Source organism: Sprattus sprattus (genome assembly GCF_963457725.1).
Source record: "Sprattus sprattus genome assembly, chromosome: 2".
Lineage (NCBI taxonomy): Eukaryota > Metazoa > Chordata > Actinopteri > Clupeiformes > Clupeidae > Sprattus > Sprattus sprattus.
Window position 1 is genome coordinate 12,731,651 of NC_137921.1, and position 13,964 is coordinate 12,745,614.

The 13,964-nt window shown below is 43.2% G+C and overlaps 1 protein-coding gene and 2 pseudogenes across 3 annotated transcripts; 1 reads left to right on the forward strand and 2 right to left on the reverse strand.

Annotated features, from left to right (window-relative positions):
- The first annotated feature begins 374 nt into the window (after positions 1-374).
- Positions 375-6,249, forward strand: LOC308380889 (structural maintenance of chromosomes protein 1A-like; annotated as a pseudogene). The gene is made up of 15 exons: positions 375-491; positions 579-692; positions 1,037-1,222; positions 1,340-1,520; positions 1,793-1,958; positions 2,048-2,206; positions 2,359-2,662; positions 2,755-2,836; positions 3,331-3,441; positions 3,587-3,734; positions 3,941-4,100; positions 4,218-4,369; positions 5,477-5,546; positions 5,848-5,961; positions 6,105-6,249. The product of its transcript is annotated as a structural maintenance of chromosomes protein 1A-like (transcript).
- An 18-nt stretch (positions 6,250-6,267) lies between these two features.
- On the reverse strand, positions 6,268-12,177 carry LOC308380899 (E3 ubiquitin-protein ligase TRIM47-like; annotated as a pseudogene). The gene is made up of 7 exons: positions 11,590-12,177; positions 10,647-10,742; positions 10,203-10,436; positions 8,817-8,976; positions 7,490-7,543; positions 6,408-6,591; positions 6,268-6,273 (listed from the first exon to the last, which is right to left on the reverse strand). The product of its transcript is annotated as an E3 ubiquitin-protein ligase TRIM47-like (transcript).
- Positions 7,558-8,307, reverse strand: LOC308360789 (ubiquitin carboxyl-terminal hydrolase 4-like; the record flags this gene model as incomplete). Its single annotated transcript, XM_080832919.1, has 1 exon — positions 7,558-8,307. A coding segment is annotated over one exon (750 nt), but the record flags the coding sequence as incomplete, so codon positions are not given.
- Positions 12,178-13,964: the final 1,787 nt, after the last annotated feature.

A 13,964-nucleotide genomic window follows, 5' to 3' on the forward strand; every position in this document is an offset into this window, starting at 1 on the left:
AAATTCACCGCGATGATCGGACCTAACTGATCGGGTAAGTCAAAAGGGACATTAGTTCTCATGCTTATCAGACCACTCCAGACAGTCTGCAGTTTGCTTTGAAATTCTGTCCGTATGATTAATGATTGCTGTGAGGAGTGTCGTGTTACAACGAATCACTATTTTACCTTCATTGTGAAATGCAGCGCTAGAATATCTATAGAATATCTATTTAATTTCTTACTAGTGCCACCTCCTTTCTGCTCAAGGGGTAGCCTAAGCCACAGTGTCATTTTGAAAGGGTAATCCCCTTACATGTTCATATGTGGTCCTGTGTCAGGTTCAAAATTGTTACCTAAAATGTCATCTCAAATGCTGAGGGCAAATCCAGCCTGATGGATGCATGCCATTCGTTTTGTGCTGGCGGAGAAGACATTAACCTCCGTGTCAAAACACTGAAAGATCTCATCCATGGCCCCCCTGTTGGCAAACCAGCTGCCAACCGTGCCTCGGTGGGCATGGTGTACTGTGAGGAAGATGGAGATGAATGCACCATCATGAGAGTCATCTTAGGTATGCCATTTTGTTGGCTATGTTAGAACCTAGAAATTAATTATACTGGAGATGCCAGGATTGACAGGCAGGAGAACAGCAGACAACAGCGTAAAGCTGAGATCATGGAGAGCATCAAGAGACTGTATCCTGGATCTGTGGTAAGATTGGGGAAGACTGAAGTAATGTAAATATAATGCTGCGGTACTACATTAAGATATTTTAATACACAACATCATTTTTAACTGTCTATATACCACAACATTTCAATACAAATTTCACTGACCTGGCACCTGTATTGTAATGATTTTCTGATATGAATTGATTAACACTAGATTGTCTTGAGGATATTAATGTAAAATGTTGTTAGTTTGTGTAGCAATAAGGTATCACAGTTTCCAGATATTTTGTGTGGTGAAACTACTCTATAAGCCAAAATAAATAATGCAAATGAAATGTATTATCCTCCTTTTTCCTTCTCAATCTGTTCCTTTTGTCTGGTCAGTACGGCAGACTAATTGATCTGTGTCAGCCGACCCAGAAGAAGTTTCAGACCACCGTGACCAAGGTCCTTGGAAAGAACATGGATGCCATTATTGTGGACTCAGAGAAGACTGGCAGAGACTGCATCCAATACATGAAGGAGCCGAGGGGGGAGCCTGAGACCTTCCTGCCCCTTGACTATTTAGAGGTACAGGTCATGCGTTACCACGGTCACTGGGCTTCTCTCTGTGTCTTTGGCATGGTCGGCATGGTGACATGGTCAGTGAGCATGCGTCACCTTCACGGACCTGGCTCTGCCCGGCAGGTGAAACCCACCCGACGAGAAGCTGCGCGAGCTGCGGGGTGCTAAGCTGGTGATTGATGTGATCCGTTACGAGCCGCCACACATCAAGAAGGTTCTGCAGTACGCCTGTGGCAACGCGCTGGTGTGTGAGAATGTGGAGGATGCACGCAGGATTGCATTTGGAGGGCCCTACAGACACAAGGTAGATGCAAAAAATAGCATGTGGAGTAGAAATAGTGTGTCTATATCCATCACAGGAATATACGGATCATTCTTATTCATGAGAAGCACAGGTGAACATGCTCATGCATATGTAAGAGGCGTTAGATACACTGGGGAAATTGAAATTGCATAACAGCTGCTGATACATATGGCTCATCTCTTCTCATTCTTAATCTTATTCTTTCTGGTGTTCTTTCTAAAGGGGCAGTCTTGTTCAGGTCTTCCTCTCTTTTTTCTCGTTTTTACTGATAGACAGTAGCCCTGGATGGCACGCTCTTTCAGAAGTCCGGTGTGATATCTGGTGGAGCCACTGACCTGAAGGCCAAAGCCAGGCGCTGGGATGAGAAGGCGGTCGACAAACTCAAAGACCAAAATGAGAAGCTGACCGAGGAGCTCAAGGTAGAAAAGTTTAAACTGAGTAAGGTAACCTTAATTATTTATAGTCCATGATTATTTAATTATGCTTTGACCCGCCTGAACGGTTTCCTCCTCTGTGTTGCTCAACAGGAGTAGATAAAGGCGAAGAGAGGCAGGTGCAGCCGCAGGTACACGGCTTACAGATGAGGCTGAAATACTCCCAGAGTGACTTGGAACAGACCAAAACACGCCACCTGTCTCTCAACATGCAGATATTTGCATTTGCTTTTAATGACGGAAGGTCAATTTGTAGTACACTGATATTGATGCCATACTACTGATAAAACAGCACGCTGTCCTGTTCCTTCTATGACAGAGTCATCATTCTGAACTCTCATCTCTAACGCCTGTGTCTAAATGCTACCCTCTTTGTTTGCTCTTTAACTCCTACTAATGTATAGGAGGGAGTGAACTTGTTAATTTTGGCCCCCGTATCAACGAAGTCAAGAGGATCGTCCAATAACGTGAGAGGGATATCACATAGCTAAGGGGCCGCATGAACCTGGTACCAGATCATTTCTTTCCACTACTACATTCACATCAACCACAAACTTGTACATCACAGACTGTTCCTTTTGTTTATTGTTGCTCTGTGTTCATCAGATGGAGGATGAAGTCTATTTGGAGCATAGAGATTGGTGTAAGAAATATCAGAGAATTTGAGGAGGAGAAGGTGCAGAGGCAGAATGAAATAGGCAAAACACAGTAAGCCTCATCCCCTCAAGGATTCAGCGTTGACAATTTGGTTCCGCAGTCATCTTGTACTTTCTCTAAAAAAAACTTTGTGGAATCTCCAGTCTGGAGTTCGGGACCCAGAAGACCCGTCTGGCTATCCAGCTGGACTACGAGAAGAACCAGCTGAAGAAGGACCAGGAGAAGGTGACGATGTGAGAACAGACGGTGCAGAAAGACGAGAGTGAAATAGAGCGACTTAAAAAGGTAACAGAAGGCATCATTGGAGAAAGGACTTTGAGTCTAACAGAGGAACGATAAGTGAAATGCTAATAGAAAAATTCCTATAAATGGTCTCAATTGTTGCGACTCAATCAGGAACCGTAAGCGAAATGCTTATGGCAAATCCCTATGAAATGGTCTCATTTCAATTTATGCATAAGTGTGCAGCATTACAGGCACGATTGAATTTAACTTTTAACTTTTAACTCCGAATGCCTTTGATTTGAAAATGTGTTTTTTTTTTGGTGGTGTAGCACTACTGTACCAGCCAGGGGGAGGTATGGCAATCACAGGAAATGAGTTAATACATATCCACATGCAAATGCGCTGTTAATGTCCATCCGACTTCCTGCTGACTCAGCGCCTTTCTAGTGTTTTGTTTTCACCTAGATGCATTAATCCCATCTCTCTCTGCCCAGGGGAGCTCTCAGGTGGAGGAGTCCATCAGCAGTCAGAGGACTTCCAGCTCTGTGCACACCAAAGAGGCCCTGATAGAAATCGACTACAGCAATCTCTCTGAGGACCTGAAGGTACTGTATTCTCCAAGTGTATAAAACATTCATCAACACAAACATCGGAGCAGCCATCACAAGCACAGACAAACATTTGATGTTTCAGACAGTGTCAGTAAATTTAAAAAGACGAGCCGAATCTCTCCCCTGCCTCTTACCGCAGGACGCTTTTTCAGAGGATGAGATCAACGCGGAGATGAACACCCTGCAGCACCGTCTTAACGAGCAGCAGAGCGCCTGCAGTGGATCAGCGCCCCCAACATGAAGGCCATGGAGAAGCTGGAGAGCGTCAGGGACAAGTTCCAGCGATGGTGGGTGGAGAGAAAGGAAGGCTAGTGTCTCAGGAGCAGGAAGAGAGAGCCACATCAGATATCAAGGACATGTGTTGAAGTGGCTGTCTTTGATAAATCACTTAGACTTATTTTTTTCCCTGGAAAGAGATAAGGTTGTTATAGCGGGAATGACAACTTTTTTGTTGTCCTAATCCTAAGTATCTGAAGGAGCTTTGTGTTCTGTGTTCGGCAGAGTTTGAGGCCGCCCGCAAACGAGCAAAGAAGGCCAAGCAAGCATTTTAGCAGATCAAGGAGAGATTTGATTGCTTCGACGCCTGCTTCGAGTCCATCGCCATCAACATTGATAAGATCTACAAAGCCCTCTCTCGCAATAGCATTGCACAGGTACTCTGACGGAGGCTAATGTCACAATCAATAATTCAATTCCCCGGGCCTTGTCAAGGACTCACTCTACCCGACAGTTCGATGGATCCATTTTAAGGACATCCTTTATCCTTTTAGGCATTCCTGGGCCCAGAGAACCCAGAGGAACCCTACTTAGACGGCATCAACTACAACTGTGTGGCTCCTGGAAAGAGGTTCTGTACCATGGACAACCTCTCAGGGGGAGAGAAGACAGTGACTGCCCTGGCACTATTGTTTGCCATTCACAGGTGAGGTTTACCCCAGTAAACATAAGATTGTTAAAGTAACACTATGTAACACTTTGACAAGTTTTGAGGTATGGTTTTATAGGCAACTAGTTTTGGTCTGCATCACTGCCTGGTATGGTAGCTGCTCCGCTGCCAACCGCAAGGCCCTGCAGAGGGTGGTGAAGACAGCGGAGCGTATCACCGGCAGCCATCTCCCCTTCGTGCAAGGCATCTATAACACTAGATGCCTGAGGAAATCACAAAAGATTTTAAAGGACAACAGCCACCCAGGCTATGGACTATTTTCATTGCTGCTGTCTGGTAGACGCTACCGGAGCATCCGAACACGGACTACCAGACTCACAAACAGCTTTTTCCCCCTGGCTGTAAGGCTTCTGAATCAGCAACACTGACCCACTGAACAGTCGCCACCTCCACCTACTCCCTGCTCCCTTCTACTCTTAATTGTTGAATGTTAATGTTATATGTTATATTGTTATAATGTCATAGTGTTACAGAGCTATATGTTGTTCGTTAAATTGTTGTATGTTAATGTTAAATTTTATATGTTTTATTGTCATAGTGTTATAGTTTTGTTATTTTTTTGGTATATGTTATATGTATGACGTGCACTGCGTAGATGAATGATGCTTGCCAAGTCGTAAGAATTTTGCTGTGCTGAAGTAATTTGGTACATGCAACAATAAACACACTTTGACTTTGACTTTTGACTTTGACTTTGGTACCATCCTCAAATTAATTTTAAAAGCATTTGGTCATGTGAAGGACAGATAAACACATCTTTCCCACTAGTCATCCATGATATGCCCTGCCTATCTAGTTCTGTATACCGGGCTGGAATACCCTGCAAAAATGGAAGAAAAGCTTTCACAGCATGTGGCATTGCCAGCTATACTGCCAAAAGACACCAGTTAGTGTGTTGGCAAGCTTCTATCAGTGTCAACTGGGCTGTTGGTGGTGTTTGCAAGGTTTTTGCATGCCTTTTAGGTAATAAGCAGGCTAATTTTGGAAAATAACTCCTTATTGCTGCTTTAAGTCTGCAAAGCAGTTCCTGTTTGTGGTACTGTAATGTGTGTACTGTTTTTCATTTTGTGCCCCACACAAAAGCTACAAGCCGGCTCCTTTCTTTGTTTTGGATGAGAGCGATGCTGCCTTGGATAACACCAACATAGGCAAGGTAAGTGTGTTAGAAACTGGATAGCTAGTCTCAAGACATTTTTTTATCCTCAGAGGGCTTTGTGTAAATTGTGTATTAATTAGTTACATTCATTCTATACAGATAGGCATGCTTAGGAGTTGAAACTAAAAAAAGATGCAACATGCAACCACTTGCAACATGTTAAAACTGGATGCCATTTTATTGTTTGTGAAATATTCACATTTTATCTAGTAGGTTGTATTCACAATCAATTCTTTGGGAGGACTGCAGAACATACTGTACATTTGACCTAATTTTGTTTTATTGCACCGGACGGCAGGTGGACAATTACATAAAGGAAGGATCAGTCAGTGCAGAATTTCCAAGCCACTGGATCTCTCTGAAGGAAGAGTTCTCCACCAAGGGAGACTCTCCCATTGGGGTCTACCCTGAGGTTTGTGCTTGCATAAATCTGTTCAACAATCCACCACAGACACAGGTTTTGTGTCCATAGGCTAGTTATATCATACCATAAGAAATGTTGCCATGAATATGTCTTATTGTCTGATATGTAACCTGCTTCTTGTTTCCCTGCAGCAAGGAAACTGTGTCATCAGTAAGGTTTTTGACATTTGACCTGTCTCAGTATCTGTATGATCTGTTTAAGACCTTGTGGGGATATCCTTTACCAACCCCAACATGTTTTTGCTGGCTTTGTCTTCAGGTGTTTTGTTTCTTTTAAGGTTGCTCCTTAGAACAGCTACAGCTACAATGTGTGGCGACATATTTTAGAGTATCTTTAAAAATGTAAACTTTGATACTAATGCAAAGATTTGTTTCCTTTTCTACATTTCAATGTACACCCCCCACAAACACAAACAGAGAGAGTTTTATACAGACTTGGTCAGTATTTATCTCACAGGCAACTGCTATCAACAGGTGACTGGGCGTTTCACTGACGCCATCAAATATCTCTGAATGATCAGGATATGACTGGACTCATCTCTCAACTCCCTCCTCCTGTTCCCCTCAGACAGATGGACCTTTCTGTGGGCTGGGTTTGGATCCAGTGTGAGGCAGGAGCCTGATGGAGGAGAAGACAACACACACAAAGCTCGCTAAGGTTAACATCTCACTGAGTGACAGAATAAGTAAATGTTAATTTGTGTGTGTGTGTGAGAGTTTGTGTGTGTGTGTGTGTGTGTGTCTGTGTCTGTGTTTGCACTCCCCATGTATACTCAAGGACATTGTGCACCTAGACACACACCCAGACACACACACACACGCATACACACATACACACCCAGACAAACACGCATACACACACACACACACCCAGACACACACCCAGACACACACCGACACCCAGACAAACACACACACACACACGCATACAGACACACACACCGACACCCAGACACCCAGACACACACACACACACACACACACACACACGCATACCCAGGCTCACATGCATACACACCCAGACACACACACACAAACACTCAGACACACATACACCCAGCCACACATACACACACACACACACACACACAAAGACACACATGCTTGCACAACCACACACACGCATACTCACGCCTACACACCCAGGTAAACAGCCAGACACACACCCAGACACACACGCATACACACCCAGACACACGCGCACACACACACACACAAACACACACCTTTTCCTCCACTACATACACTATTTCAGGACACCATTTTAGAACAGGTACACAGTCTGGGGGTACATAGACTTTGCATTGGTGGGCGACACGAAACAAAGGCTAAACACGTGGAACAGCTCAGCGGTTATAGGAAGCATGATGCTCTGGAAAAGACACCTTTTCCTCTCCCATGAACCGTAACAACCATAATGAAATGTTGAACTTTAGGTCCATGTGATTGTTACTGAAACTTGACTTGTGATTTGAAATAAAGTAAACTGTATAAAATGTGTATTGTGTGAAACTCACGTTGTAGGAAATCCTCTCAGGCTGTAGGTTCAGGAGGCAAAACTGGGGACTCCTCTGGGTGTACTTAACTTGATGTGGGCATTCTGTCTGGGCCACGTGCCGTCCTCGTTCTTCTGCTCGATCACCAGCACCTGACCCTGGTAAAGGCCGGCCTCCTGCACAGTTCTGTCCGGCTTGTTCAACTGATCATATTTGTTGCCCATGTATTTGTTCCACAATCGTGTCTCCTTTTCCGTAGGGATGTCAAAAAGCGACCTCATTTCCTTTTCAATTGTATCAATTGTATTCTCACGGCTGAAATGTCGTGTAACCACATTGTCCATATTATCGTTTTCACACAACTTCAGCTCGAGCAAATACACTTCCACTTTACAGTGCTTGACAAACACGCCCTGCTCTACTACCTTTCTGACAATGGGCTTCTGGCCCTCAAGACAGCCATACCAGCTGACAAGTTTGGTCCATGCCTCTGTGGGCATCAGGACATAGTCCAGCTCATCTATGAGGTTTTCTTTTAATGTCTGTGTGTCGTAATCTGAGAAAAGGCCTGAATTGTCTACTGGTCCAGGATAGACGCTCAGTTTGCCAACGCTGCACATATCCCAGCGGTCAAAGCCAACATATTTCTTCCACTGCTTGAACCATTGACTGTCAATCAAGTACCACTCATCTCCCTTTCGGAGTGTGGTTTCCAGTCCCAGTAGTCCCTCGATGGTCTGCTTTTCACATTGGGTTGAAGGTACAGGTATCTGGACCGGCACCGCCTCTGCATCGGTGTCTGCCGCGCTACTCGAGTCGGGTCCGCCTCCCTCGGCCATCGTGCAGTGAATGAATGTCTGGACTTTAGTCACTATTGAGAGAGAAAGAAGCATATTATGAATGAACACCTGGACTTAGTTCACTATTGAGAGAGAAAGAATCATATTAGACCTGGGCTTTAGTCACTATTGAGAGAGAAAGAAATCATATTACACCTGGACTTTAGTCACTATTGAGAGAGAAAGAAGCATATTAGAAACAGCACTGACTGGCCAACTGTCAGCTTTACATGAACCTTCTGTTTTAATGATGGCAGTAAATGTGTGTTCTCTTGTTGAGGGACATTATGACTCTTCAGCTTCTTCAACCTTAAGGACAAGTAAACATGGAGACACCTGCAGAGAATCTCAGCTTCACTGACACACAAAGGATATGTTACAAATACTGTATCTGACATTGACAAAAACAGGTTCCTGACATTCACCATCACATTAAGTTTATCAGTACAATCCAAAGGGAAAGCATGGTAAGTAACTATATGTAAACATATGCAAGTAATGTGATTTACCTGATGCAGATATCTTCAGGACTTTCTTCTTGCAGAAATTCTCCAGCTGCGTCTTTAGTGAGGAGACAGATTTCTTCACAGCCCCAAAAAAGAGGCCTTGCTTCACAGAGATGCAGGATAAGTCTTTAGACTCAGGTGTGTCACTGACCGACTGGAAAGTCTAAATAAAGAAACACAGAGTTAGAGAGAAAAAGAGATGAGGAAGAGAAGACAGAGATGGAGAGTAAGAGACAGAGAGAATAGCTCCATTCTCAAAATAAAGTATCCACGTATAAGTAAGCTGTAAGTTTAAATTTACAATCTGTATTAATGAGAAGTAAATTCAGTTGATCAGGAAACATTTTGTTGATTATAACTTAAACCTTTGACTTTTATAGTACACACGAGTCGAGATGTCAACTAAATGTAACATTATGAGTATCTGGGTGCAGCCTAAGCCTAACCTGCATATCATCCTTTGGCGTGTGTGTGCAGCATCTGGATGTGGCTTCTAAATGATTGCGTTACGAAGTACATTCTTAGCAGCTAAATTGCGTTGTCCAGGGGTTGTCCTGCGTCACAACGTAAACTAAAGCAAAGCCTCACCTACGTTCTACACATTCCTACATGATGGGATCCTACCTTGTGCGGATTAGTGTCTGTGTCGGGTGCACGTGTGTGTGTGTGTGTGTGTGTGTGTGTGTGTGTGTGTGTGTGTGTTTGAGGGTGTAGGTTTGTGTGTGTGTGTGTGTGTGAGAGCACTCCCTGCCTGGCAGTCCTCTCAAGCTGGCTAACAGCTAGCGGGATTAGCCCATGTTGTGATTCCTTAAATTGAAGTGTTTTTTTTTTTTATGTTATGAAGCCCAAATTAATCCAACACAAATGGTTGTTCAAATGCCACTGGTTTGCCAAGACCTACATGTGGCCTGACCAAACAGGCCGATTAGCAGGCACCTGTGCACCTCCAGTGCCTCCTAACAAACTGTGAGCCATGATGTCAGGGCAGATGTGCTTTTATCAATTAAGTACAGGTAGTGATCACTCAAGCCCCGCATGCCAGTCAGTGTTCTTCCTACCATGTGACCTAACCTGTCCTTACAATTGCCATAATGATTTTGAGCACTTTTCTGAAGAATGAAAATATCGTTATCATGCTCAAATGTTTTGAGTGATATATACAAAATCTTTCTTTATAGACACTGAAACTGCATGGGGTAAGCTATCTGTTCAAAGTGCTGTGGACTTAGTAATAATAAGAAGAACAAGCTTCTTTCTGAAAACTTCATGATCATAGAAGAAAATTCAACAATATCTAAATTGAATACAAATTTCCACCTAGGAATATATTCAACATAAATCAGGGCCCTCAAACATCCTGTGCAGTAAAAATCCATCATCAACACTTACCTTGAGGAAATGGATATGATCCTCTGTGTGTGAAAGCTGTTTCAGCTCAGCATCTCTCCTCTTCAGCTCAGCAATCTCCTGCTCCAGTCGCTTCAGGAGTCCTTCAGCCCGATTCACCTCAGCCTTCTCCTGAGCTCTGATCAGCTCTTTCACCTCAGAGCACCTTCTCTCAATGGAGCTGATCATCTCAGTGAAGATCCTCTCACTGTCCTCCACTGCTGTCTGCGCAGAGCTCTGTTAGGAGACACACAAAGAGGAGGGGTCCATGTAAAGCAGCCCACTCACTCAGCTCCTCCACACAGCCTGGTACCCCCAGTGTGGCTCAGAGGAGATGGAAAGGGGCTCAGCATTACAGACTCCTCTCTGGCTGACTGGAGGAGAGCCTGACATGGCTCCTCCAGCCGCCAGCTGTTGTCCTCCTTCTCCCCTCTGGTCAGTACTCACCTTGAGAGTCTCCACAGCCTTTCTCAGGTTCTGCAGCTCCTTCTCTCTCTCCTGGATTCTCTGCTGGATTTTACTCTGGGTCTTCCCCAAGTGTGTCTATGTTGAAGGATAAATCACATCCACAACAAACAGTTATGGTGGCATTATATTATTATCATTGTCTGATAGCATTCCTGCAAGTATAAGCTGGTTAAGCTACTGACCCTGACTGAGAAGTGATCTGTAGTTTTGCTGAATAGCCTATTGGTGAGACGCTGTTTAATTTACAAGGGTTGACAATAACACAAGATAAGTTTTGTCTTTGTGTAGCAAAAACCATACATGCAGTAAATCTCTGTTTAATCATATTCATAGTTTCTCTTGTGGAGTTGATAGTGATGTGCAACACACCCTCACTGAGTGACCTGTGACCTCTAGGCAGCTGATAACCATGTAATGTCATGCAGTCATAGTGCCAACCACCCAGGACTCTACAAAATATCATTTCAGCTCCCTAATCATTGGGCTCATCTGAGAGGACTAGGCAGCAATATTGCAGGCAGAAACCATTATTGCCCATCCTAATATAAATTATTGCAAAATAAGAGTAGTATTACAGATTACCCACAAACATAACACATTAAAAGGTAATTTAGGCTTTTTATGTTATATTATTTAGATACAGTTTGTATGTAACAGGAGATTCTCTGTCTGATTTCTGTTTTCAAAATGTTATAGCTCTTAGAATTGCTGTTTGAGAATGCTGACAGTCTTGAGTTAACCACCTGGTTTCACAACTTCATTAGACAGGTGTGTTTTTGACATTGTTACTTCCTCTCTGCCTCACACTATGATAACCTAAAGAGGATGAGTCTATGGCCTGTCTTTCCTTCCAGTTGGAAACCCAATAGCCAAATCCTACCACACAAGACCAATCCATCACCAAGAGAACTCCTGTACTTACCTGTTTCTCTCTCCTCCCTGCAGAGGCTGGCACAGTGTCATGGCCTTTGTGTTCATCAAACAGACAGAGCAAACAGACACAACTTAGATCCGTACGACAAAATATCTCCAGAGGCCTCTCATGTTGGGTGCAGATCCTCTCCTGTAGTTGGCATGTGGCATCAACCACCTTGTGTTTTCGCCCAGGATTTACGTCATTGTGTAGTTTGTAGTGAGTTTCACAGTATGAAACCAGACATTCCAGACAGGACTTCACAGCTTTGAGTTTCCTCCCAGTGCAGACGTCACACTCCACATCTCCAGGTCCAGCAGTACTTGGAACAGGAGCAGCAGCTTGGATTCTGGTCGTTTTGATCTGTTCCACAAGTTCAGCAACAATATTATTTTTGTTCAAAACGGGTCTTGGGGTGAACGTCTGTCTGCACTGGGGGCAGCTGTAGACTACCTTCTGATCTTCCCGATCCCATAAGCTCGTAATGCAGCCCACACAGTAACTGTGTCCACAATTAGTAGTCACTGGATCCCTAAGAAGATCCAAACAAATCGGACATGTAAGAAGTTCGTAGTTACTTGGAGCCGCTTCTGCCATTCTTCGTTTGTAACGGTTCACAGGTTTTCACGGAGATTCGTATCGTCTGAAATCGGTGCGTAACTTCGAAACAACTACCTGGTGGGGTGGGCGTGTTCATCCAAACGTCGTCATTGATGTCATGTTTATAATACGGGTAGATGAAATCAAGCATTCTGATTGGTTGAGAGTTAGTCACGGGGTGTACTGTATTGATCCAGAATCCGTACCACCTGTTTACATTTAACTGAGCGTTCCATATCATTGCGCACTCAAAAAAAATAACAGACACCCCGCTTATTTCAGCTAATCAATATTCCATTCTTATTAGTGAGCGATTTTTATGTGTCACAAAGAGCAACATCAGCATCTGCTACAGGAGGGAGCCTAGACATTAATACAAGGAAATCTTTCTCTAGATATTGCAATCAAAACTGTATTGTGCACCAGAAAACAACATCAAACCGCACAGAGCACTTTGAAACAAAGGAACAAAGGAACTTAATTACAGTAGGCCTAGGCCTATTTGTGCACAGCAAACAAGCAAAGAAATAAAACCAGAATAGACCCAAAAGATAGCATGCACTCAAAACAAATGATGAAACATGCAAACAAGACCATTCAGCTAGGCCTAATTAAAAAAGGGGATGCTTCAGACATGCAAACAAAAAGGTTCAAATAATGTTCAAATATATAGGTTCAAGTAGGTCAGTGCTTCCCAAACTTTTAACAGTCCCGTACCCCTTCAGTCATTCAATCTCCAGCTACATATATATATATAAATATATGTTGCTATATATAAATAAAAATATATATATATTTCATATTTGTGAGCCCCCCCCCCCCCCCTAAAACACACTCACCACAGGTGCACATAACTCTGCAATGTCTGGCTGAATTTGAGAAAGTCTTAAATCGTTTTCCACAAAGTCTCTTTTGTTTTCATGCTCGTCAGAGCTAAGAACCAACTCATACATAAGTCCGTCGTGACAAAGGGCATCAAAGTATTTTCACCAAGCAGCGGGACCATAACTGTAGATTGTCGGCCATATTTCAATACCATTGCATAGGCTTATCATGCAGAAGGTGAAAAGAAGCAACTACTTTTTAGTGTATATGCACATTCAGTCTGAATTGACAAAGGCCCTAATATGCCACCATAGACATATGAATAGGTGTGATTGTTGACCAAATGATTTAATCTTGGCCAATCATGAACACAGAAACTCATAGATGAACACGGAAATGTCAAAGTGATGAAATATGACATGCTGAGTTTTGATGTACTGAGATTAGATGTAGTTCATCGTACTTCATGCACAAGTCACTTAATTTCTATCAAAACACCATGTATTCCCCTGGAGTGATACATTATGTATGATTTTTATTTTGTGGTTCATTACTTCAGATTCATTAATTAGGTAATATTATTAAATAATCACAAGTGTGTGAATATTTACCAAAATCAGGCATTGATAATCAATAGCCAACATGGCACTGAGAATACTCAATTTACCGTGTACGCTGAAATTAATTTTAAATTTGGTGTACACCCTTTTGTGAATTCAGTTCTTGGATGTATGGGTAGTTTGGATCCCATGCCTTTAAAAATCACGCTGTTGAGGGGGAGGGTACTTATAACCAAGGCAACTGCCAATGTGGCCTTTGTGAAGACCTGCCTCTGGCCTTTGCACATAGCTCAGTAATACCAGACTGTGTTGTGATGTTATGCGTCATCATATCCCTTGTAAGTAGTCGTTGTTGATGTGCACTTAGTAGCAGAGGACTGGCTTAATTTAGGTCAGTGT